The 22,489-nt window shown below is 49.8% G+C and overlaps 1 protein-coding gene across 1 annotated transcript in view; it reads left to right on the top strand.

Moving 5' to 3' along the window:
- LOC115548469 (cadherin-2) overlaps positions 1-16,696 on the top strand; it is a 63,069-nt gene extending 46,373 nt beyond the window's left edge. Inside the window, exons 13-21 of the mRNA XM_030363122.1 lie at positions 491-628; positions 2,960-3,145; positions 3,488-3,741; positions 4,039-4,181; positions 5,473-5,706; positions 7,460-7,693; positions 8,156-8,295; positions 11,395-11,559; positions 14,946-16,696. Of these exons, the coding sequence (XP_030218982.1) occupies positions 491-628; positions 2,960-3,145; positions 3,488-3,741; positions 4,039-4,181; positions 5,473-5,706; positions 7,460-7,693; positions 8,156-8,295; positions 11,395-11,559; positions 14,946-15,152 (1,701 nt within the window). The 3' untranslated portion in view covers positions 15,153-16,696. The remainder of the gene's footprint in view (positions 1-490; positions 629-2,959; positions 3,146-3,487; positions 3,742-4,038; positions 4,182-5,472; positions 5,707-7,459; positions 7,694-8,155; positions 8,296-11,394; positions 11,560-14,945) is intronic.
- Positions 16,697-22,489: the final 5,793 nt, after the last annotated feature.

The following is a 22,489-nucleotide window of genomic DNA, read 5'->3' as shown; positions in this document are numbered from 1 at the left end:
GATCACTCACACCATAACCCACGTTATCGATGGTATTCATCGTGAATGGCTGTGTTTTAAAGTCGAGTATAGCAAAGCACCGCTAAGTACCACTGTTTAGAGTAATTGCATGGCTGTGACTTTGGAATTAGGAAAAAAATGAGGCGCCTTTTTATTTCTGTGTGGTAACTTATCGTTTGACGGGAAAGCCAACACCCCCTATTACCTAGTCCCTGATTTATCACCCGAGTAGCTTTTAACATCATCTGTCCAGGTCCGAGCTGTGAGATACAAATGATAATGCACTTAGTAACACGCACACTCCCTCGTATCGTGGCATAGATGGGAATGTATTGTGAATGTGATTTCCTGTGGCCTCAATCGAATCAGCACGATGACTCACTATTATGTTATTATTGCAACACAGTTTTACCGGTCATATTTCTACAGTACGGGGGAAAGTTGTGTTTCCCCACTCCCTGATGTCCATTTTCCATTGAACCCTTTCCAGAAAGTGCCGCAGTACACGCTGATCATCCAAGCCACAGACATGGAGGGCAATCCCATGTACGGCCTCTCCAACACGGCCACCGCCCTCATCAGGGTCACGGACATCAATGACAACCCTCCGGAGTTCACCGCCGAGACGGTAGGGACGGACCTCCTCGTCCGGGAAGCGCTCCCCTCCGAAGCTCCGCCCCGCACTCCTAACGAGTCAATATGTGCTCAGCGCCGCCTACTCACTCCGTCGCTCTCTTCTGCTTGCCCTGCATTTCCCAAAGACTTGTACACGCATAGCAGGAACGGGCCACAGGCAAAGTGTTGCAACCCTGCTTAACTAGAACACACACACGCACACGCACACGCGCGCACGCAAACATCTACACCCCTAATGGTGACACCATGCAAGTACTGGCAATGTGTTTCGGTTACCGCTAGTTGCAAGGGAAAAGAGCAGAGGTTCTGCCTATAATTATCATGTCATTTTAAAACAGGAATGGAAAATTTAAAAAGAATATTGTGATTCTGGATGTTGCAGCATGTTAATACAACCCCATCTTATTAATTCAACCCCCGAATTGTGTTTAAATTAGGTTAAATAACCAAAAATAAACTAACGTGCAGTCTTCCATAACGCGTTCAGATAACCGCTGGCAGGCCAAACTCTTAACCAAATTCGGTAAAAATGTGTCTTCTATATTTATACATGACATGTTGCTTGCATTTCTGCTTATGCCTAAAACCAATTAAAGCTCGGGTAGGCAACTTTAGAGAAACCAGCCAGAGTAAGCTAGATTTTGAAGCATCCAACTGAAATAAATCCCACCCCTCCCTCCAGGCCTCCCCCCCCCCCCCCCCCCCCCCCCAACACACACACACCCCACCCCCTAAAACACATGACAAGCGTGCTAGCTTTAGTAATAGCTCTGCTTAGCCTTGTGGAAGCCTCCGGTCATGCTCATAGAGTGCACAGGCATAGTGTGCGCAGGTAGGCTGTGAGGGAGGTAGACGGACAGTAAGGCCATCAAATCAATTCATTCAGGCTGAATGAAATGATTTGATATGCTCATAACATCTCTGTGACAGCCGCAGACACTGAATATATATTTTCTTGTGAGTATTTTATTTATTGATTAGTGTCGGAAGGTAAGGACATTTATGACAAAGAAAAAAATTATTGCCTACCCTATGTTTTAACACAAAGTAATTACAGCAACATTTTTTTTAAATCCAAGTGATGATGGCTAATAACACCATGGCAATGGTTTGCATTTACTTGAAGCACGTATTCTTTTTCCCTCCATAGATGGGGGAAAGGTCCAGTGTGAATTCTTTGAGCGAAACTTCCGACCTACTTTCTACTCGCTGATGACAAGCCCAAGTCCAGAGTCCAATCTTTGATAACAAGTCGCAAAGGCTCCAAAATAGTTCAGCTTCAACCCCAAATGGCTATTTTTGCAATAGTATTGGGTTATGAACAAGGATATAAACGTAACTCTGGAGCATAATTCTCCATTTCAAAATGCAAGGGAGAAACCCAATGTTTTAAATCCAATGCTTAACCAATGACTATCACAGAATCACTTCTTTCAGTTCTACTTCGAAATAATCAAGAGTTTAATATACATATTTTTTATCAGTAAAGCAAGCCTTCTGTAAAATTGTGTTTATTTCTTTAATTTGCTTATTTTGTGTAGAACTGACAATACATTGACTTGAATAAAAGTGAAATAGCAGAACCAGAGATATGTAATGCTTTAATCCAATAGCACTACAGATAACCGGCAGGCCAACTTCTACTCTGAGATAAGTTTGAGTTTGTTTACATGGTGCAGTCGTTATACACAAACCCATGGTCCAACATTGGGCAATTCAGTTTTAATACTTGTTTCTAGGGATCATCCCTTGATCTCAGTAAAATAAAATTGAATACCATTAAGAATATCAACGCCCCCAATAGCTTTATACAGGCTATAATATATACCCATACATAGGGCGAGTTATATAACGATCAATATGCGCTCCAAAATGCTACAGTGCCCACGAACATATTCTTTAGTAAACTTTATATTTTCAGACGCCACTATCGAAATCCTATCGATATTTAATTGTTACATTTTCGAATGCCAATATTTTAAAGACTCATGTTCTCAGTATTCAAAGACTCAAGTGCTTATGGCTTAGTCTCTCTCTCTCTCTCTCTCTCTCTCTCTCTCTCTCTCTCTCTCTCTCTCTCTCTCTCTCTCTCTCTCTCTCTCTCTCTCTCTCTCTCTCTCTCTCTCTCTCTCTCTCTCTCTCTCTCTCTCTCTCTCTCTCTCTCTCTCTTCTCCCCCCCCCCCCCCCCCTCCAAGCCCTGTAAAATCCTGATGCTTGTGAATACAGACATGCATCCCTTTGTCCCTGCTGCAGTGCCTCCCTAACTGTGGCGCTCTCTCTCTCTCTCTCTCTCTCTCCCCCGTCTCATGGCTTATTCATGCAGTTCTTCGGCGAGGTGCCCGAGAACCGCGTGAACGTCATCGTGGCCAACCTGACGGTGACTGACAAGGACCAGCCCAACACGCCCGCCTGGAACGCCGTTTACAAAATCACCGGGGGCGACAGCACCGGCAGGTTCTCCGTGCCCACCGATCCCACCACTAACGAGGGCCTGGTTACCGTCGTCAAGGTAAGGGGCCCCCCCCCCGACCTCTCCTCCTTTCCCGGGAAGCCCCCGTGCGCCTCTCGTCTCGTTATCTCGGAGACGGTTCGGTGCAACCTGAGCATAAGACAATGCGTGCAAGGATAAACAGTCAAAGGCGTTGTCATGTGCCTGCTGTGCAGGGCTGAACAGCGTGCATCAAGCTCGCTGCCGTCGCTCGATAACCCTGGGTGTTATTTATTTTTTTAATTTCTCCATCGCATTGATTGCCGCATTGTGAATATGATTACGATCTCTGCCCGGGATTGATTTACATGGTGACGCCGTTTATTTATCTCCCTCGCGTGTGTGTGTCTCTCTCGGCTGCAGCCCATCGACTATGAGACCAGCAGGACGTACGTGCTGACTGTGGTGGCCACCAACGAGATCGCGCTGGCCCGCGGCATCCACTCGCCACGCCAGTCCACCGCCACGGTGTCCATCCGGGTGACGGACGTCAACGAGAGCCCCTACTTCGAACCCAACCCCAAGGTGTACCGGGTGGAAGAGGGCCAGTCGCCCGAGACCCCGCTGACCACCTTCACGGCCATCGACCCCGACCGCTTCATGCAGCAGAGAATCAGGTACCCGCTGCAGCATATCAGGAGCCCCGGGGGGGATAACGAGCACAGAGGGAAGTATTTTGTTGGTGCCGTGTTATCTGGGGAAAGCCGAGGAGGCAGAACAACAGAGCACCATCCTCAAAGGGAATTAAAAGAAGGAGCTCAAAGTTTTGTTATGTTGCGCTTTTCGTGCGCTCATTATAGAGAAAAATATTAATTGCAGATAGTCCCTGACTGAAGATTAGGCTCCAAAGTCTATAATCGACTAGTAACAAGCATGAGAAAGCCACAATCACGAAAACCTTATCTCCCAATCAGGTACTCCAAACTCCATGACCCCGCCCACTGGCTCCGGATCGACACCAACACAGGCCGCATCACCACGATGGCAGTCCTGGACCGCGAGTCGTCCTTCGTGAAGAACAGCATGTACAACGCCACGTTCCTCGCCACCGACGACGGTACGGAAACAAGTTCTCGAGGCTTTTCTAGCCGGGTTTAAAAATAGCACTTCGTGTTTTTTAGGTGCTAACACTTACTTCCCTGTTCTGTATTTCCCTGTTCCTACATCTTCGACCCATCAGTTTACCCTTTCAGAAAAAGTTTTAGTCAGTCGTAGAAGAAGTTTCCTCGGTAGAGCGGCGAAGGTCTCTCTCCCGCCCAGACACTTTCATTGATTGGGCGCGGCCGTTGTTGTCAGCGACGGCGGACGTGGTGTTATTTTCTGTGTGACCGGTGCAATAGGCAGGTGGCACGGAAGGCAGTGTTTCTTAAAAATGCACTCGCCGCTCCAGCCTCGGCGCCGCCAGCCATGCCTGAAGGGCAGGCCCGTAGCAGGCACCCGGGATGTCTGGTGCGCAGGTACAACCGCTCAGCTGGAGGTTAATGCGCCGGCTATCCTCTGTACCGGCCGCCGCCGTGATGCTGACGCATTCCCCACCTCCACCTCCCCGCCCGCCTCTCTCGGTCGGCAGCGTTTTAACCGCTGTTCAGGTTTACCCTGTTCTCCGGAGCAAAGCTCAGGCCAATAGGCTTAAAAACTCTCCCAATAAAGAGGTTTCTCTGCTTTAATGGCTCGGGATTAGACGACTACCTCCTTTGAACGTGGCCTGAATGGCTGAGAAAGGAGCAAGGGAAACGGAGCAGGCCAGGGTGGGGGCCCCCCCTGCTTTAGTGAACGCCGAGGAGACGGGCGCAGTGACTGTGGGCTCCGTGTGTCTCTCTGCTTTAGTATTCACGTCTCGTGTCCTTCGTCAGGAAGACGATACACACACACACACACACACACACACACACACACACACACACACACACACACGCTTGCAGAGAGAAGAGAGCGTAGCCCCCCTCCCCTCCTTCCTTCATCCCCACTAGCTAAATGTTCTCATATCTGTCTCTTTCTGTTCCTCCCTCCTCCTTGTGAAGCTTGTTTCCCCCCCCCCTCCTCCCTCCCACGTCTTAGATCAGTATGCAGTTTGGAAGGGTCCACTCCCACAGGGTCGGCTGGCTGCCTAGAGTGACCTATTTTAGCATGCGAGCGATAGCGTAAAGTTTACGATGTAGCTTTACACAGAGTACCCGGTAATGGTTTGAGCTGCGGGGGGGGGGGGCGGTGTTGGGAGTACCAACAATGGAGTGGCATGAAATCCCTTCCTGAGGTGCTTTACAGCCACTGTAAAACGAAGACTACATGCTGATGTGTTCTCTGTGTGTGTCTCCCGCTGTCGTCCTCCTCCCTCATCCCTGCTCCAGGCTCGCCGCCAGCCAGCGGCACGGGCACCCTCCAGATCTTCCTGCAGGACATCAACGACAACGCGCCGCGCGTGTTCCCCCAGGAGACGGAGGTGTGCGAGAAGCCGGAGCCCAACGCCATCAACATCACGGCGCTGGACGGCGACCTGACCCCCAACGCGGGGCCGTTCGTCTTCGAGCTGGCCCACAGACCCGCCGACGTCCGGAGGAACTGGACCATCACCAGGATCAGCGGTACGCCCCCCCGGGACCCACGGCTTCATTCGGAGTGGAACGCCTAGCTTAGCTTAGTTTAGCTTGGAGTGGTGCAACCATAGCCCTTAGCTTAGGTTAGAGTGATGCGCCCGGAATACCTAGATTAGCTGAGCCTAGCCTAGAGGGGTATGCCCAGATCCCTAAGCTTAGCTTACTGTAGCTCGGAGTAGTACAACCACAACCCTTAGCTTAGGTTGGAGTTATGCGCCCAGAATACCTATCTTTGCTTAGTTTAGCCTAGAGGGGTATGCCCACATCCCTTAGCTTAGCTTAGTTTAGCTTGGAGTAGTACAACCAAACCCTTAGCTTAGGTTAGAGCGATACACCCAGAACTCCCTTGCTTAGCTTAGCTTAGCCCAGAGGGGTATGCCCTCATCCGTTAGCTTAGCTTAGCTTAGTTTTTAAACTAAACTTAACTAAACTAGGCTACGATTGCCTGTAAAAAAGGAGCGACACCAAACCCCCTTTCGTTATAAAGGGAGAAAATGGCGTTTAATTTCACCGGTCGTGGTTTGCAGCAGAATATAGATCACAGATTTAGTGGGTGGGAGGCTCGTGTGCTGCATTTAGCCAAGGACGTCACCTTCATTAGCTGTCAAGCGGCGCCTGATGCAAATAGTGCATGCATTTTATGCTTCATTGGGTAGGGGCTTTTTGAGGACCGCAGAGTGTTCCTGTTCAGTGTCCTTACTGGACCTCTGTAGTGCCCCCGGGGGGGCCGTGGAGGAATGGAAACCCCCCCCCTGTGACGCGGTTAGAGTCCCTGTCGAGACCATTGACGTGTCACACTTAAAACACTATGGACCTTTTTTCTCCCCTGCTATGTAAATCACGGACAGTCAGCATGAAACATGGACCCAAAGCCACTCTTTATCTAATTCCCAGAGGCACCAAACAGTGTACTGTTATTAACATCCACAAGGCAGACAGGTCAACAATTACATTTCCTCGATTTAACTCCTGGTCTTGATCCATCTTCTGGCGTGCAGGATGTTTGTGATGTGCACGAGTGGTACACTGTGCTGGGATCAAGCACAGCTACGAACCACGGCAAGCAAACACAAAGTGCTCCCTAAATTACCTCTCATATGTTGTAATTATTAGTGGTCTGCTAAAGCATAATAACAGATGTTGCCTCCGCCACACAGTCTTTCATTAATTATGCTAATTGGAACACATTCACATTGTTCACTTATTGTTCTTTTTATCGTTACAGTGCGGAAGCCATTGAATTGGGCAATAAAAAAAATCGGTTCTAAACACGTTAGGAGACATATGGATTATAACCACTAGGAATTTAGACTAAGCGGCAATATCAAAACGTATTGAGTTGGTACGTAAGCCCCAAATCTAAATCCCTACCATATTTTTGGATTAGATAGGCTGACACAAATTCCAGGTAGGAATTCCTGCTGGTTTTTCTTTCCATGTGTGTAATAGGGTCATGATCACACTGTGTAAAAAACACAGTCTATGAAAATCCCCATGTGTTCAGTTTGTATTTAATCCCGCCTGTTCCGGATACAAAATAAAACACTGTTGCTTATCTACATATTGAACCGTGATGGGTCAACGCTGCTCGTGAATTCACAAATTGTTCGGATTCCAGTTTTTAAATCTATCTTCTCGGCTTCCTTCAGTGGTCTTTCTCAAACCGGAGCTAATTCTGACGGAAACATTCAATAAACATGCATTTTTAAAACAACACGTCTCCCCCACTCCAACCAATCAGGCGACTACGCCCAGATGAGCCTGAAGATTGGCTTCCTGGAGCGCGGCCTCTACGAGATCCCCATCATCGTCACAGACTCGGGCAACCTGCCCATGTCCAACACGTCCTACCTGCGGGTCAAGGTGTGCCAGTGTGACATGAACGGGGCCTGCACCGACCACAAGCCCATCATCGGTGCGGGCATGGGCACGGGCGCCATCATCGCCATCCTCCTCTGCATCATCATCCTCCTCAGTGAGTGTCTCCGATACGCACACATGGGAAGCACACACACGGGCCTCGCACGCACACACAAAACACCGCATTACAAGCTCATTCAACTTAATACATACATGTATACCAAATGGATACACACGTCACATCGCACATAATGCAAACTTGATACACACAGAAGGGACAAAGACATGCGCACATACGCGCGCCACATTACAATAACTATTAGACCCACTTCCCGGCGCCCAGTAAAGCAATATGGGAATTACAGAGCATCACTGAGCAGAAACCCAGCTACGGCTAGATTACCAGCGGATTACCCGGACATATAGCCCCAATCTGGCCCACGGCCATGCTTGTAAAAACACTGGATTGGATTACGTTTGTGCGGGAATATATAGGTTGTTTAGCCTTATGTGATGTGAGACTAATGGCCTCCCTCCCTCTCCCTCTCCCTCTCCCGTGTCTCTCGCCCGCCCGTAGTCCTGGTGCTGCTGTTCGTGGTGTGGATGAAGCGTCGCGACAAGGAGAGGCAGGCCAAGCAGCTGCTGATCGACCCCGAGGACGACGTCAGGGACAACATCCTGAAGTACGACGAGGAGGGCGGCGGAGAGGAGGACCAGGTACAGCGGCGCACTCACACCTCACGCTCACACCCTGCAGGCATCGTGGGTGATGCACTCGATACACAGGTTACAACATGCAAACACACGCGGCCGAAGAGACACGCACCAGATACACGGGTTACAACACAAAAACACGCACGCACACCGTGGAGGTAACACTTCATGCACAGGTTTACGACATAAAAACACACACGCATGCTTAGTAGAGATACACACTTGATACACAGGTTACAAAGTTTTTACAACGTAAAAACACACGCACATCGCACACTTGCAAACTTGATGCCCAAACACACACACACGCACACACACACACACACACACACACACACACACACACACAGGTCACAAAGACAGACACACTCAGAAGCTCACTTAACCGCGTTGCACGTCATTCAATTCTCATACTCACTCACACGCAAATTCAATTGTCCCCGCGACCTCTTGTTAGTGGAGCGGTATCATTTGGCAAACTACACTCTAATGTCACAAGATGGGCTGTTTTCCTGCTGCTGCCTGAAATGGTCCAGTGGTTCAGGTAAAGGCAGGGGGAGAGAGAGAGGAGTCAACCCCCCCCCCAATCCCCCCACACCTCCCCCATCTGCTCCGGGGTCCCCATCCTCTAAATTAGCCTCGGAGGCTGGTAATTGGAAATGTGCTGCCGTTTAGAGACAGGCAGCTGCTGTGGCGTCATAACAGAGGCCCATCTAAGGTAACAATATGACGGGGAGGCCGTTACACAGCTGCCCGCCATCGGAGAGGGGGGCTCACTCGCACTCACGACCACCGGCTCACCGGCCGGGGCAGAGAGCTCATAAAACTATCCAAAACTCACAATTGGTGGGTATTATTTTTTTTCTGTTTCGTTTCGTTCTTTTTTGCCGAAGTGCTGAAGGGGGGGAGAGGGCGAGCTGTCACAGCGAGGGCAGCTCCCTTGATGGACTGGACCTCGGAGGCGTCGCGGGGAAAATACGACCCGCTCGGATTTATCGAAAGAGAACAAGCTTCCATTCTGAATGGCGCCGGAGCGGTCGGCCGGGAGAAAGTGGACTTGTCTGAGGAATTGAGGAGTCGTTGTTGGGAGTAGGGCACGGGGGGGGGGGGAGAGAACAGGAAGGACTGGACCTGACTTTCCTGTCGACGTGTTCTTTATTATGGCCGCCTCTGTTCTCCCTATCTCCTGCTGGCGAGGAAATTGAAGCGTCAGGCCATTGGTCCACCCAGAGTCTATTATTTCAGCGTCTGCAGCCATTGTCCGGACTAGTATTGCTCTGCTCAGCGCTAATGACAACATTGTACATACAAATACAAATATTATATTTATGTTTAATGGCTATTGTTGTCGGTAGTTCAACTTGAAGCAGTAAGTACAGGGCCGGCTCTAATTCAATCAGGCCAACAGTGCTGTACTGTAATTCCAGTCAGGGACCCCCGGCCCCCACCTCCTGGTGTAACAGCTTCCTGAGCTGGAGCCTGGCTGGATGGGGTGGAGGAACACGTGTACGTGCTGAGGCAGAGTCAGCTGCTCTGTGTTTAACAGTGGGCCGGGGCGGGCCCAGGGTTGGGGCTGAATATCTCAGAGGCGGGACTCTTCTTCTCTTTTGTTTTTATGTTAGCACTAGTTTTCATTGGTGAGTTTTTATTTGTATTTCTACGATCCTCTGCGTGCCGGACGACTCGTTCCAGGCAAAACTAATTTCTTCCTTTTCTTAATTATTTTTGGTGGGGTCAGCCCCGAGGCGAGGGGGTGGGCGGGGGGGGGCGATTGGATGTGTGGCGGTTATTGTTCCAAATCCCCGGCTGGCGGCTCAACGGGCCTCTATCTCCCTGCCAATCTGATCGAATTACACGGCCATAATCAATGTGTTTGTTTCGGCCTGACGGAGGGGTTTCATTAGCGTGGAGGGCCCGGGTGCTGGTGGTCGTGGCAACGCGCGTCTGATTGTGTTTGCGGTCCCAGAGTGGTTGGTGGTGTTGTTGTTGTTGTAGTCGTAGCAACGCAGGGCTTTTACATGGGATGCACGATATTAATGTGTTTCTGTAAATGTAGACGTTTTGTTGATCTGTGCGTCTGCAAACGTATCAAGTGTTCATATCAGTAAATGATAGCCGCACAGAGAGAGACGTTTATGATACGGTGGGGGGGTGGGGGATATTAGAGATGGATGGATTACCGAAAATCTTCTAAAGAGGACAATCCATCATGCACGCTTATTAGGCACACACCCTAATTCTCAGATGGCATTTTGTCTATCGCATCAGGGCTGTCACCATGATGGCATAGAGTCCATCTAGCTTAGCATGAGACCCACCTCTCTCGCTCTACATCTCTCGCTCTCTCTCGCTCTCGCTCCCGTTCTCCCGTTCTCCCGCTCCGTCTTGCCATCCCTCTCTACCAGCTCCTCTCAATCTGTCTCTCCCCCGCCTCTTTCTCTCTTTCCCTCCATCTCTCTCTCTCTCCCTCTTTTCCTCTATACATCCCCCTCCTCCCTCAGTCCCTCCCTCCCTCCCTCCTTCCCTCCCCCACCGCGCGCCCCTCTGCACATGACTTTGCACAAACTGCGAGCCATTCAGGTTGCCTTGGTAATGTTAATAGGATTAGCGATGGCTTACGCATATCCACCGTACCATGTCTGGGCACTGATTAGAGCAAAACTGTTTCCTGCGCGCCCTTGCCTTAGCTTAGCGCGCCGCGCAAGAGGGAGAGAGCTCTGCCAGTTTTGATGTAGTCATTTCGGGTCCTTCACATGTTGGTATATCTGAACGTACCAAGCCCCCTTTCCAAAACGCAGGCTTTTAAGTTTCCCAGCCGCCCGCGTCCAGCCTCCTTTTGTCGGAATTAAAGCGCTGTAAAGTTTGAAACAGCGCGCACCACCTTTTGACCTTGTGCAGTATAAACCCCCTCCCTCCGTTACATCACCGGGGACGGTCGCTGCGTCCCGCCCCGGCCATAAACCGTCTGAGCGTATGAGTGTGCATCGGGGTCCAATCCGGCGCGTTGGAGGGACGTGTGGCTCCCCGGTGCTAACTCTTCCTCTGCCTCCTCCTCCTCCTCCTCCTCCTCCTCCTCCTCCTCCTCCTCCTCCTCCTCCCCAGGACTACGACCTGAGCCAGCTGCAGCAGCCCGACACAATAGAACCCGACGCCATCAAGCCCGTGGGGGTCCGGAGGATGGACGAGAGGCCCCTCCACCCCGAGCCCCAGTACCCCATGAGGTCGGCCGCGCCCCACCCTGGAGACATCGGAGACTTCATCAATGAGGTAAGAGCCACCCCACCCCCCTGCACACACACACACACACACACACACACACACACACACACACACACACACACACACACACACACACACACACACACACACACACACACACACACACACACACACACAAACACACACACCAGCTAAGGGCTCCCAGACCGCAGGATTTAAAGAGCGGTAAAATCAAACTCCAGTGACACAACACAAGCAGTCCTATGATGTCACCCGGCAAGTGGCATCGCGCGACACGGTGGCCAATCGGGGGGCCTTAAAAGTGGTTTGGTTTTAGTCATGGGCTACTCTTTGAATGAGAGTAGTTCTTATGGGGAATGTATAAAGTAATGTCCTTTAATGCTGCATGGCATAAAGTTTCCTCCACTTCAAACTATTATTACGGCCCCGTTGTCAAAGTTTTCTTATCAGGACTGCAGGCCCCGACATGCTAAAAAAACTATTTTTGTTCAAAGAGTGATCCAGACAGAATGGATTCCATTATTCCTCGCAGTCCATTTGAAAGAATCTGTCCATACGCGGTCTATACGCGCCTGCATATAAATGGGCTGATGGAGAGCAACACGTTGGCTCTCCATAATAATGTACTGCTCAACACAACTTTATACGCCCCGAGCCTGCATCGACTCGACCGTGGAGGAGGAGGAGGAATGTAAAATGAAAACGCTTTTTTTTTTTTTTTAAGATACTTTCACAGGATTTCAAATTGTGTAATGGTGTAAAAAAAAAAAAAAAAAAAGATTATGTACTTTGTTGTTTGCTCTCTCCGAGTGCCGGATCATTCCTATGTTTTAATCTCCCCCTCCCCCCCAACACAGCACTGAAAGCCCCTAATAGACTCATTGTTCCAGACGAGATTCACAGAGATTATGTGCCGTTTTGCATTCTCTCTTCTGCAACGGATGAGCGTCGCTGTCCCCAGCCAACCGCCTCAGTGCGTGTGTAATATTTCATATCTCAGAGCCGCCAGGGGGAGATTGTTGCACTTCTTAATATGCTGACCTAGAAATTTACATACAAGGCCGCCAGTGGCAGCCTGGCGTCTGAGTCCCGGCCCTCGTGAATGTCTCCTCCGACCCGCGGTGGAGAACCACGTGGGAACGTCGAGGCGGGAGGAACGGGGAACGCCGTCCAAAGCGATATCGAAAATGAATTCAACGCGTGCTTTATCGGCCGTTTACCGGACGTTTAGCGCTGTTGAGATTCTGGTGCCTCGGCGTCGGTGAGAGCGAACAGCCTCTTAGTCTGCAGCAGAGAACATTTTCAAACGCCAAGGACGAAGCGCATTTTCTGTAGCGTTGGGGGGGGGAAAAGAACACTCTAGAAGTGGAGCGGAGGAATAAAAACACGATAAGAGCACGGGCGGTGTGTTCTTTTTATATTGTTTTAAATTTAGTTAAGCTTTTTAGTTTTCAGGTGTTTTTTTCTTTTCAGTTTGTACTTGGGAGGCAGTATTAAAACTCTAAACTTTAAAGCAGACCTCGGATCCTAATGAAATTAGAGATTAGAAAAAAATGAAAAAAAAGCCTTCGCTTTTCTGCCTGCCCAAGAATGTAACCTCTGAGCAGAGCCAACTGGGTCTGGTATTAACTCGGTTGCCTCGGTACCGTGTGTGTGTGTGTGTGTGTGTGTGTGTGTGTGTGTGTGTGTGTGTGCGCGCGGTGCAGGAGGCTAGCTCACAGAGCAGCCCAGCCTGGCTTGACCTTTTCGGGGGGTTTTCAGGCGCGGCGTGTGAACACACCCGGCTAAAAGCAGTCCGCCAGCGATAACACGATGGTGCTCTGCCCTGTTGTTTGGGGCATTACTTTTGCCTATTTACAGCGGCGATGGGCTCTGCTTGCACCGGCCGGCGGTAAATTAAATCACAGAAGTCCTCATTGTTTTTTTTTGCCGTGGCGCGGCGAGACATTGCCAACAACGCTGTGGCGAGGACAGCGCTCCCCGCATGCCTGAGAGGAGGGCTTTGTCTCGGGCGCCGGGCGGTAATGAAGGTGTGAGTCGGGCGCGGAGGATGGGGCAGTGATTGACTAACCTTATGAAGCTGCCAGTGGGAAGTCTGTTGTGCGGAGGAAGAAGTGGGGGGGGGGGGGGTTGGGTGAGGCCATAACCAGTGGCGCAGCGATGGCTGTAATTGTAATGAACGATCCATCTGTCATATTCCGTAGCAAATGATCAACCACCACAGCCCTGAGCAAACATTTAACACGGGGTAACAAGTGGAAAATAATCGCTAAGTGCTCTGGCACTTTATTACCATTTATCTTTTCATCGGAGGGAGCGGGTGCTGCCGCTGTAACAGCGGGGAGGGAGGGGGGCCGATAAATCTCCGTCGTACGAGGTTCCCCCGCTCCCCCGCCGCCGCCGCTTCGATTTGCGTCGCACGCTCTTCTCCTTTAATTCAGTTATTGTTTGTAAGGTGTCTCCCCGCCCCGGAGATAAGCGCCGGCGAGGGGAGCGCGGGGGGGGGGGGGGGGGGGAGACGGGAGTAGGGCGCCGCTCCAAAGTGGTTCACGGCCAAAGCACATATCCACGGCGAGATTAGCCATCCATCACGACTCTATGGTCCCGTTGAGGAACGGGGCCGCGAAATCAATAGTAATCCATGAGGACCTCTGGTGACGCTGTGAGGGCTTCTGGGAACGCTGGAACACAATCTTCAAAATGGAAACGCACAGTTGCCCCGCGCGACGAGATAACGTGCCCGCACGCACAATCGCACGCACGCACGCACGCACGTCTCTCGCGCAACAGTCCTTAGTGCAGTCCCGCTGATACTTTGAGAAATGAATAAAATATAGAAGAAATGACTCCCTGACGGACATTAGATGAAAGTAAGCGCTGGTGCCAGAGTTGTATCGGCTGGGTGGGGGGTGGTGGTGGGGGGTTGGTGGTGGGGGGTTGGTGGTGGGGGGGGGGGGAGCCACGCTGTCTCCCTAGTGGGGGCAGATCTCCGGTGATCTGAGGACGCGGGTCCGGCTCGATCTTGGCTTTTGATCAACTGCCGGGATAATCCCACCCCCTCATCCCGACCAAAGCGCGGCAGAGCAGCCCCCCCACGCCAGAGCCTGATTAATCCAGACAAGGTCGGCGTTTCCTGGACACGTACGGCGCACAGCGAGGAGGGGGTGCGGGCGGCGGTGGGCGGGGAACCACTGGCGGTGTTCACAATAGATTAGCCCGCTCCCGGGCCGCCCGACAGCGCCGGGTTTACTGTGTGCTGCCGCCGATCAATCGCTGTTGTAGCGGCGGGAGGGAGTTTGGTCGCGGCGCCCTGCGCTAATCTCCCTCTCTCCCTCAACCCGAGATATTCCCTGTCCTCCCTCTCTCCCTCACACCTCTGTTTTTCTCTGTCCTCCCCCCCCCCCCCCCTCCAGGGCCTGAAGGCCGCAGACAACGACCCCACAGCCCCGCCCTACGACTCCCTCCTGGTGTTCGACTACGAGGGCAGCGGCTCCACCGCCGGCTCCCTGAGCTCCCTGAACTCGTCCAGCAGCGGGGGCGACCAGGACTACGACTACCTCAACGACTGGGGCCCGCGCTTCAGGAAACTGGCCGACATGTACGGGGGCTGCGACGACTAGGAGCGAGGAAGGGGACGCACGGCGACGACGACGACGACGACGACAGCTTCGTTAACGAGACGAGTAAAAAAAAATAACGAGAAGACGACGAATACAACGGAAGATTAAAAAAAGAAAAACCCACGACAAAAAAGAAGGATTTTTTTTTTCTTTTCTTTTTTTTCCTCCCCTCCCGAACCACCGCCAGCCGCCGCCGCCAACAGCGCCACCTCGTGGACAGACGCCGATATCGCCGATATCCCTCGACTCACCGATTTGGAACGGACCTCCGATAAGTGAACGCGACAGAAATTTGATAAAACATCATTCCGAAGTATTTTCCATAAAAAAAAAAGAAATGACGCAAAAGAAGATGACCCAACCGACCTAGGCTAATTGTTGTTGTCTACGCATTAACATTATGCTTGTGGAGGGCGCGGGCACAGGTTCTGGTGGCCATGTTTCTTGCAGAGGGGAGAGAACGTTGGTGGACGGTCGCCGATTTTTGGATTGTTGGTGTTGAACGCGCTCAGTTACACTTGAATTTCACAGTACAGAAGCACTGGGATATAACGTGCCTTTTTGTACATTGTTTTGGATCTGAATGATTAGTTTTATGTTCCAACGCTTTAATGGTACTGACTTTTTTGGAGTGATCTCAAAACATGAAGTATGTTTAAACTATGGTATGCTTCTCCATGCTCCCAACCTGTCCTCCCCCCCATCCTCCCCGGCCGCCCGACACCCCCTGGGTTGTTAGATATGATTATTTAAGATATGACATGAAGGATCCTTTGTTAGCCCAATTGGGAGCAACGATTTAAAGCAGCACTGTACAGTACGCTAGACTTCTAGACTTTTTCACTAAAAAACATTTAAACTTATGCAGCTGGTTGCAAATAAAGGGAGTTATGAATCATACTTTTGTAGCAGAATATTTTTTTTCCTTTATTTCTGAAGTGGTGTAGTATAAAAAAAAAACTGTTTTTGGTCTAATCCATGTACACTTCATTTGCCTTAGTCATCTGATATTTTGAAATCTTCACTGTAAAAAGATGTGTGTACATATGTTTTTTTCTTTTTCTTTTTTGTTTTGATGTAGTATACGAAGTGCAAAAGGTTCCAAACATATAAATGTATAATTTGGACAACAAAATGAACAGAGTTTTTTGCATGTTTTTATCTTTTCACAGCAGAACTGAAAAAAAAATGTTGTTTCCAAAATTTATTTACAAAGTGGAAAGAAATAAAAAATCGGGTTACAATAAATGTGTAGAAGTTAAGAGTTTTTTGTATAAAATAAAGAAATAAAAACCATTAAGACAAAAAAAAGGAAAAGGAAAAAATGGTGATCTTCTCAGCACAACTGTTTGATTTGTACCAAAAAAAGGTGGTTGGTGGCGACAGTGTGGTATGACGTAGTCACGATGGAACCAATCAGCTTTAAGACTGGGAAAAGGTTTTTCAACTCGAGACCTTGAGAATTATCATATGTAATGGAATACAAATTATACATCTCTGACCCCAACCATCCAAATAAAATGCTAATTTTGGAGCGAAAACTGCCTTTTTAATTGTTTTTCTTTCTCAAGCATATTCTAAATTTCTGCTGCACTGAGACCGACATACTTCCCCTTTTTTCCAATCCAATGACGGAAAAAATAATTCTGTGACATTTATGTTCCGTTATTGCCTTTCTCGTCAAACAAGCACAAAGGAGATGAGAATTCCTCATTCTTTTCACCCTCGCACATTTGTACTTTTACTCTTTGCATCTGTTCACCTTGGGTTCAATGGCAAAACACAGAAATACCAAAAAGTCCACGGTGACGAGGGTGCACACACTGCGTTGTGGAATGCACGGTTCCCTTAGCACGGGGTGAAGCTGACCTCCAGACCAAGGACAACGTCAAGGACTGCCTCGGGGAACGGTTTCTGGGCCCCAGAGACGCGGGCGGAAATGGAAAGAAGAAAAAGTTTTGGGCTCTAGCAGTGTGTGTGTGGGTGTGCGTGCGTGGATTTTCATGCGTGTCCTACGGGATAGGGTTTGTGGTTGTGCTGTGGCTTCGGTTGATCTTTTCCCAGCAAAGTCTACACTGTGTGAGGCCGGCCACAGTCTCCAAACCTAAACCATTTAGCCTTCTGCCCCTGCAAAGATAAGATGGATGGATGGATGGATGGAGAGATATATATATAGATGGGATACAATTTAAGTTTGGATTTACAGGCCTCAAAAAGTAAGCAGCTGTTGTCCCTATTGTGTGTGTGTGTATGTATGTAGTGTAACTCGGTGGTCTATTTGTAGTGGTGTGATTGACTGCGTCGTCGTTATCCCATCTCCCATGGTTTCTGCGGAAAAAAACGTCATGTTTCCTTTGGCTTTGGTGAACTCCCCTCTTACACAACGCTCAGTGATACTTGAGTGTGTTCTTTGGAACTACCCCTGGCCGGCTGTATATCGCTTTTCCCAGAATGTGCTGAGCGGCGCACACCACTTCCCACAAGGAGCACAACAGATTTATGTTGGCCAATGTGAAGTGATGTTAAGCAGACGACTCCAAAACTATGCATCATAAAACTACAGCTGAGTCAGTTCACATTAACCAAAGGCTCCCCTTCCTTTAACTCTGAAGGGATTTAGCTTTATCAGCGATGTTACTATTGTTATAATTATTTGAATAATTGATATTTTTATAACTGCGGGGGTTGGTTTTAATGTGGTCCGTCACTGTTCACACAAGGGCGATTGTTTTTCCGCTCCAGTTCTCTGTCCTGTCTCCTCCAGGCACGGATGTGGTTTGTGACTCACTGAACTGCCTAGGAAAAGGGTTCATTGACCCCAACGTCCAGTTCTCACCAGATAGAAGTCATACACACAAGTCACACAAGCATGCATCAAACATCAGTCCAAAAAAAGATCAGGCAGAGACTACCATAATAGAGCCGGCTGCCTCTGCTCCTCGCGGAGTCACTCTCTTTTCTTCTCAGCAGGGTTTTCTGACGCACTATTTCTCCGGCGTCCAGATCCCTCAACTCAGATTATTATTTCCAAAGAAATGAAATCCTCCCTCCATTTTTTGTTGCATTATTCTTCGATAGGGAAGGACATTAATTGATATTCTAGCACTGCACGTCATGGATTATCCTCCCAAGTGGAGCGTGTGATGTCCGGCGCTGTAGAAAAGGCCAGTTATGGACAGTTCCCTGACTTACCCTAACACTGATAAGACAGTTTGTGATGTGACAAACACAATGTGGAGAATTAATCAGAGCATAGTCCCTCTACCAGAGATATTTCATGTGGAAAGACTTCTTTCACTTTCTGTTTTGTTACATTACAAAAAAACTGATGGTGTCACAGTTCACATGAAGTACGAACATGTTTGCAAGGCTGTGTGAAAAGGAAGTAGTTCAGCTCTTCATTGGCAGATTTTAATGCTGAAACAGCAGGGTTAAAAAAAGGACAAACCCTTGAACTTCACATTGCAAATAATTATCTTCCCTGATGTCAACACTAAGAAAACTGACTTCTTGAAAATAACGGTTCTTTCAGATGACTGTTTGTTGATGTGTGCTTCAGTGAGATTCACTAAGCGATGGTTTAAAAACACCCTCCATGTTCCCTTGCATTGAGTTCAGCTGTCATCTAGTGTCCAACTCCTTCGCACCTGATTGGGCGATTACATAAACCTTACATAAAAGAGAAGTGCGAACACACACGCACCACCCACTAGACGTACATAACCATAGGTCCACTCTCGGAAACTCAAGCCCACACCACCGGAGGTGGATGAGGGAGCCATGTCCCACGCTCCACTCTCCTTCCTGTTTTCCGTAGTTGATGATTGGAGGGCTCAGGCTTGGATTTGCCCACCGATGGGCCGCTGTGTGATTGGTGGGGAGATCGCCGTGGCAGCGCAGCGCCGCAACACAGGCACCCAGGTGGAGAGTAGGATGTACCTATCATCACAGATACCTGCCAACGATAACTGCTGATCATGCCGGCTGGTCCCCATCCATCGCTATAGCGACGGCGCTGATTGTGATGCGCGCCTGCTGGAAGAGGTCAAGGTGTGACCTTCGGCGGCACCCAGACGGTTTTTTGTCGGCTGAACTTTTCCTCGCTGCTCAATTATTAACGTTGGCCTGCGTTCCCGCTCTGCATAGCCCGCCGGGAAGTTAAGGAAAAGACAACCGGGGGACCGGGCCTGCGGATAATTGGCCGTGCATATATGAGTGTTCTAACGTCTAGGTGCACTCGGGGCTCGGGGGTGGGGCGTCTGGGGGTGGGGTTGGAGGGGGGGGGGACGGGGGAGACAAAGGCCTTGTTTGTTGTTCGGGCCGGAGCAGGTATGTTTCCGGGGAGCGGGTCCCTGTAGGGGGGAGGGGGGGGGGGGGGGGTTGCGGTCGTCACCGGCACCGGGGGTGCCCCTCGGTGCCACGGAGGACGTGCGGAATACTGAGCAGCCGGCGGGATGCACACCCCGGCCTGCTTAAGTTATGCCGCCGCTGACCTTTGGTGGACTTTGAGGAGATGGATGCTACCCGGACGGTGAGTGGAAAGAGCATATTTCTTATTGTGTTCCAGCAAGGCGCCCAGCCCCCCCCATCCCCCCCACCCCCGCCCCCGCCCCCACACACATCCCTTTCTCCCCCATCCTCGCCATCCTCCCCTATGCCTTTGAATGAATAAGCAAGTGGAGCGCGGATGATGAAGCGATCCCATGGAGAAGGGGGCGATGCAAGCTTCAATGCACGTCCGGGTCCATGTATCTGTGTGTGTGTGTGTGATTGTGTGTTTGCGTGTATGTGTGCATGGGTTGTGTGTGTGTGTGTCTTCCTTTTTGCTTATAAGGTAGCCTTCTGTTTCAATTGAAATGCCATCGCCTCCCACCCTCTCCCAAGGCTGCGAGGGTACGAGAGCCGGTGTGAAACGCTGCCGCCGCAGACAATGGGAGGCACCTGTCCAGCTACCGCAATCAAACTCCCCCACCACCAACACCGCCACCCCCCCCCATCCCCGCTACCCACCACCACCACCCACCTTGACTCCCCCACTACCCCCACAGCTGTGCACAACCCACGTCCCCGCTTGCCTCCCTTATCGGGGACACAGCCAGGGGGAGGGGCTCTAAACAGCTAACAGATATGTCTCCTTCTCTGTGCTGCTGATTTATCAGTCCTCATTCACCAACGCCCACACAATTATCCCCATTGCAGACACAGCCACCGCAGTGGGGGTGGGGGTGGGGGTGGGGCTGGGGAGGGGGGGAGCCTCCGAGACGAGAATGATGAACGATATTTCTTCCGCGTGATGCATATCAACCTGAGCATGTGATTTCCGGCGTGGACGTTCAATGTCACTTTGGGCTGTCTGCTGGAGGGAGGGAGCGGCGCATGGAGACGTCGTTTCACCATCTCGCACGAGTGTTCTCGTGCATGAATGGTCAACGCGTTCCACACAAAAGGGGTGTAGTCATAGTGGCCGCCCGCAGACACCTGGAAACCAGGCCGTCCCTTCTCTCGGTATCTTTCGCCCTCTTTTTGTGTTGATGCTTTATTTTGCATTCTTCCTTTTCTTCTTCTCTGATGACTCACGACGGAGTAAATGCCACGGCGACAATAAGAACGAAGCTATCGCGCCGAGCAAATTGCCTATGGGACATATTCACCGTAGGCTGGTGTAATAGGCTAGGCTGCTATCTACATTTTGTTTTGTTCTAGGGCTAAATCGTCCCAGCGAATCCCTGGGAAAAAAAAGTAATTGGGAGGAAAGAGAAGGAAGTGCTTTTCCCGGGAGTGCCCGTGGATTTATTCGGATGTCTACTTTAAAACGAGTAAACACTTGACATTCCTTTTACCTCGTGCCATTAAGGCTTTATGTCCCTTGGCTAACGCCGCACAATGGCTGTGTAATTCTCGTAATAATATAAAACAGAAATGTCATTACGCTGCCTTTGGTGGACGCTGTACTCGTTGCCTAATAAATTAGCTGCAGGCTAGACAGCTCAGACTATATTGTGGCGGCCGGTTGTACAATGGTACAGTTGTTGCGGTTGAGGTGGTCTATGCGTCGCAAAGGGACAGGAAGGAGGCCAGTGGGTCGTCTGTTCTGACTGGATACTGGGCCCTTTTGTAGTCTCCCATTCATGCGGGGGGGCCTGGCAACACCGATGAGGCCAACACACAAACACAAAGACACAAAATGTCTTATCACCCATGTGTTTTGAGGACAATGTGGTAATGGAGGCTGTATTGATTAAACTGGGTTTTAATCGCCGCGTCGTTTGTTTGGGCATGAAAGGGGACGGCTCCTGCAGGGACAACATCTTATGAAGAGCTTGTTCGGGCGACAGAGAGAAGGACATGGTTGTTCCTCTGGCCAGACGGCTAGTGTAAAAATAATGTGTCAATTCTGAGCGGTAATACCGCGGAACCACTGATGCATCGCTGTGATACACGGTCATCCTGTTATCCCATTTACCCCTCCCACCCCTGCAAAAAAGAGGATGAAATTAAATCCTTTAAGGTTGAAATTTTCTCTTTCATACTAATATAATGTTGCCCTGACTACCCTTTACCAGGTGTGAAACTGATTTCCATGGCAACGGGATACGTTAAATGAGTTTTCACTCTTAGCCCATAATCTCCGCTCAGACCATTGTGTTTGTGTGTTTTTTTTTTTACATGACCTTTCCGCCTGGAGTCTAAGTGACGATTGGAAAACAGCTTTAGAATGCAGGGTTGCAAGCAGCGGATGTCTGTCGTCTTCGTCAGAAAAGCTCTAGAAGCTATTCCCTCTTGAAGTCTAAAACGTAAAGAGGGAAACAAAAATAAAGTATTGCTCTGATTCCTGAGGGGTGCGCGTGTTTGTCTAGAGTTAATGGTGCATGCACATGCTTTTATTTCATTACAATAATAACACCCTCCAGGGAATGCACATGGACTAAATAAAACAAACTAATGTGACCAAGGACGTTTGGGAGTCAGCGCTTATTTGATCACAAAATGCTCTCAGGGAAAGCCTCTATCTAGACACAGTATCCAAAAACAGGGGTCGGTCAGTCAAGGTATCAGTGAAGGGCTTTCTCGGCCTGGCTCGCTTATGGTTGTATACACAGGTAGTGGTGTAGTGAATATATTGATTTAGAAATGGATACATACGATTAGATCTCATCTATACTGTCCTGAATGAGTCAACAGCGATAAACAGTAAACAATAGTTACTGCTTTGAAGGCTCTTTACTGTGATATAGGCAACAGCAGATACCTTAATTAGGAGTTGAAAACTTGCTAAAGTGAGCGTTAAAGGTCGGTTTGCGCTTTTGTTCGCCTTATATCGTTGTTTGTTTGTGATT

This window comes from Gadus morhua, chromosome 8 (assembly GCF_902167405.1).
Source record: "Gadus morhua chromosome 8, gadMor3.0, whole genome shotgun sequence".
NCBI lineage: Eukaryota > Metazoa > Chordata > Actinopteri > Gadiformes > Gadidae > Gadus > Gadus morhua.
The sequence above is the reverse complement of the archived record's forward strand: the minus strand, read 5'-3'. Positions and strand labels throughout refer to the sequence as shown.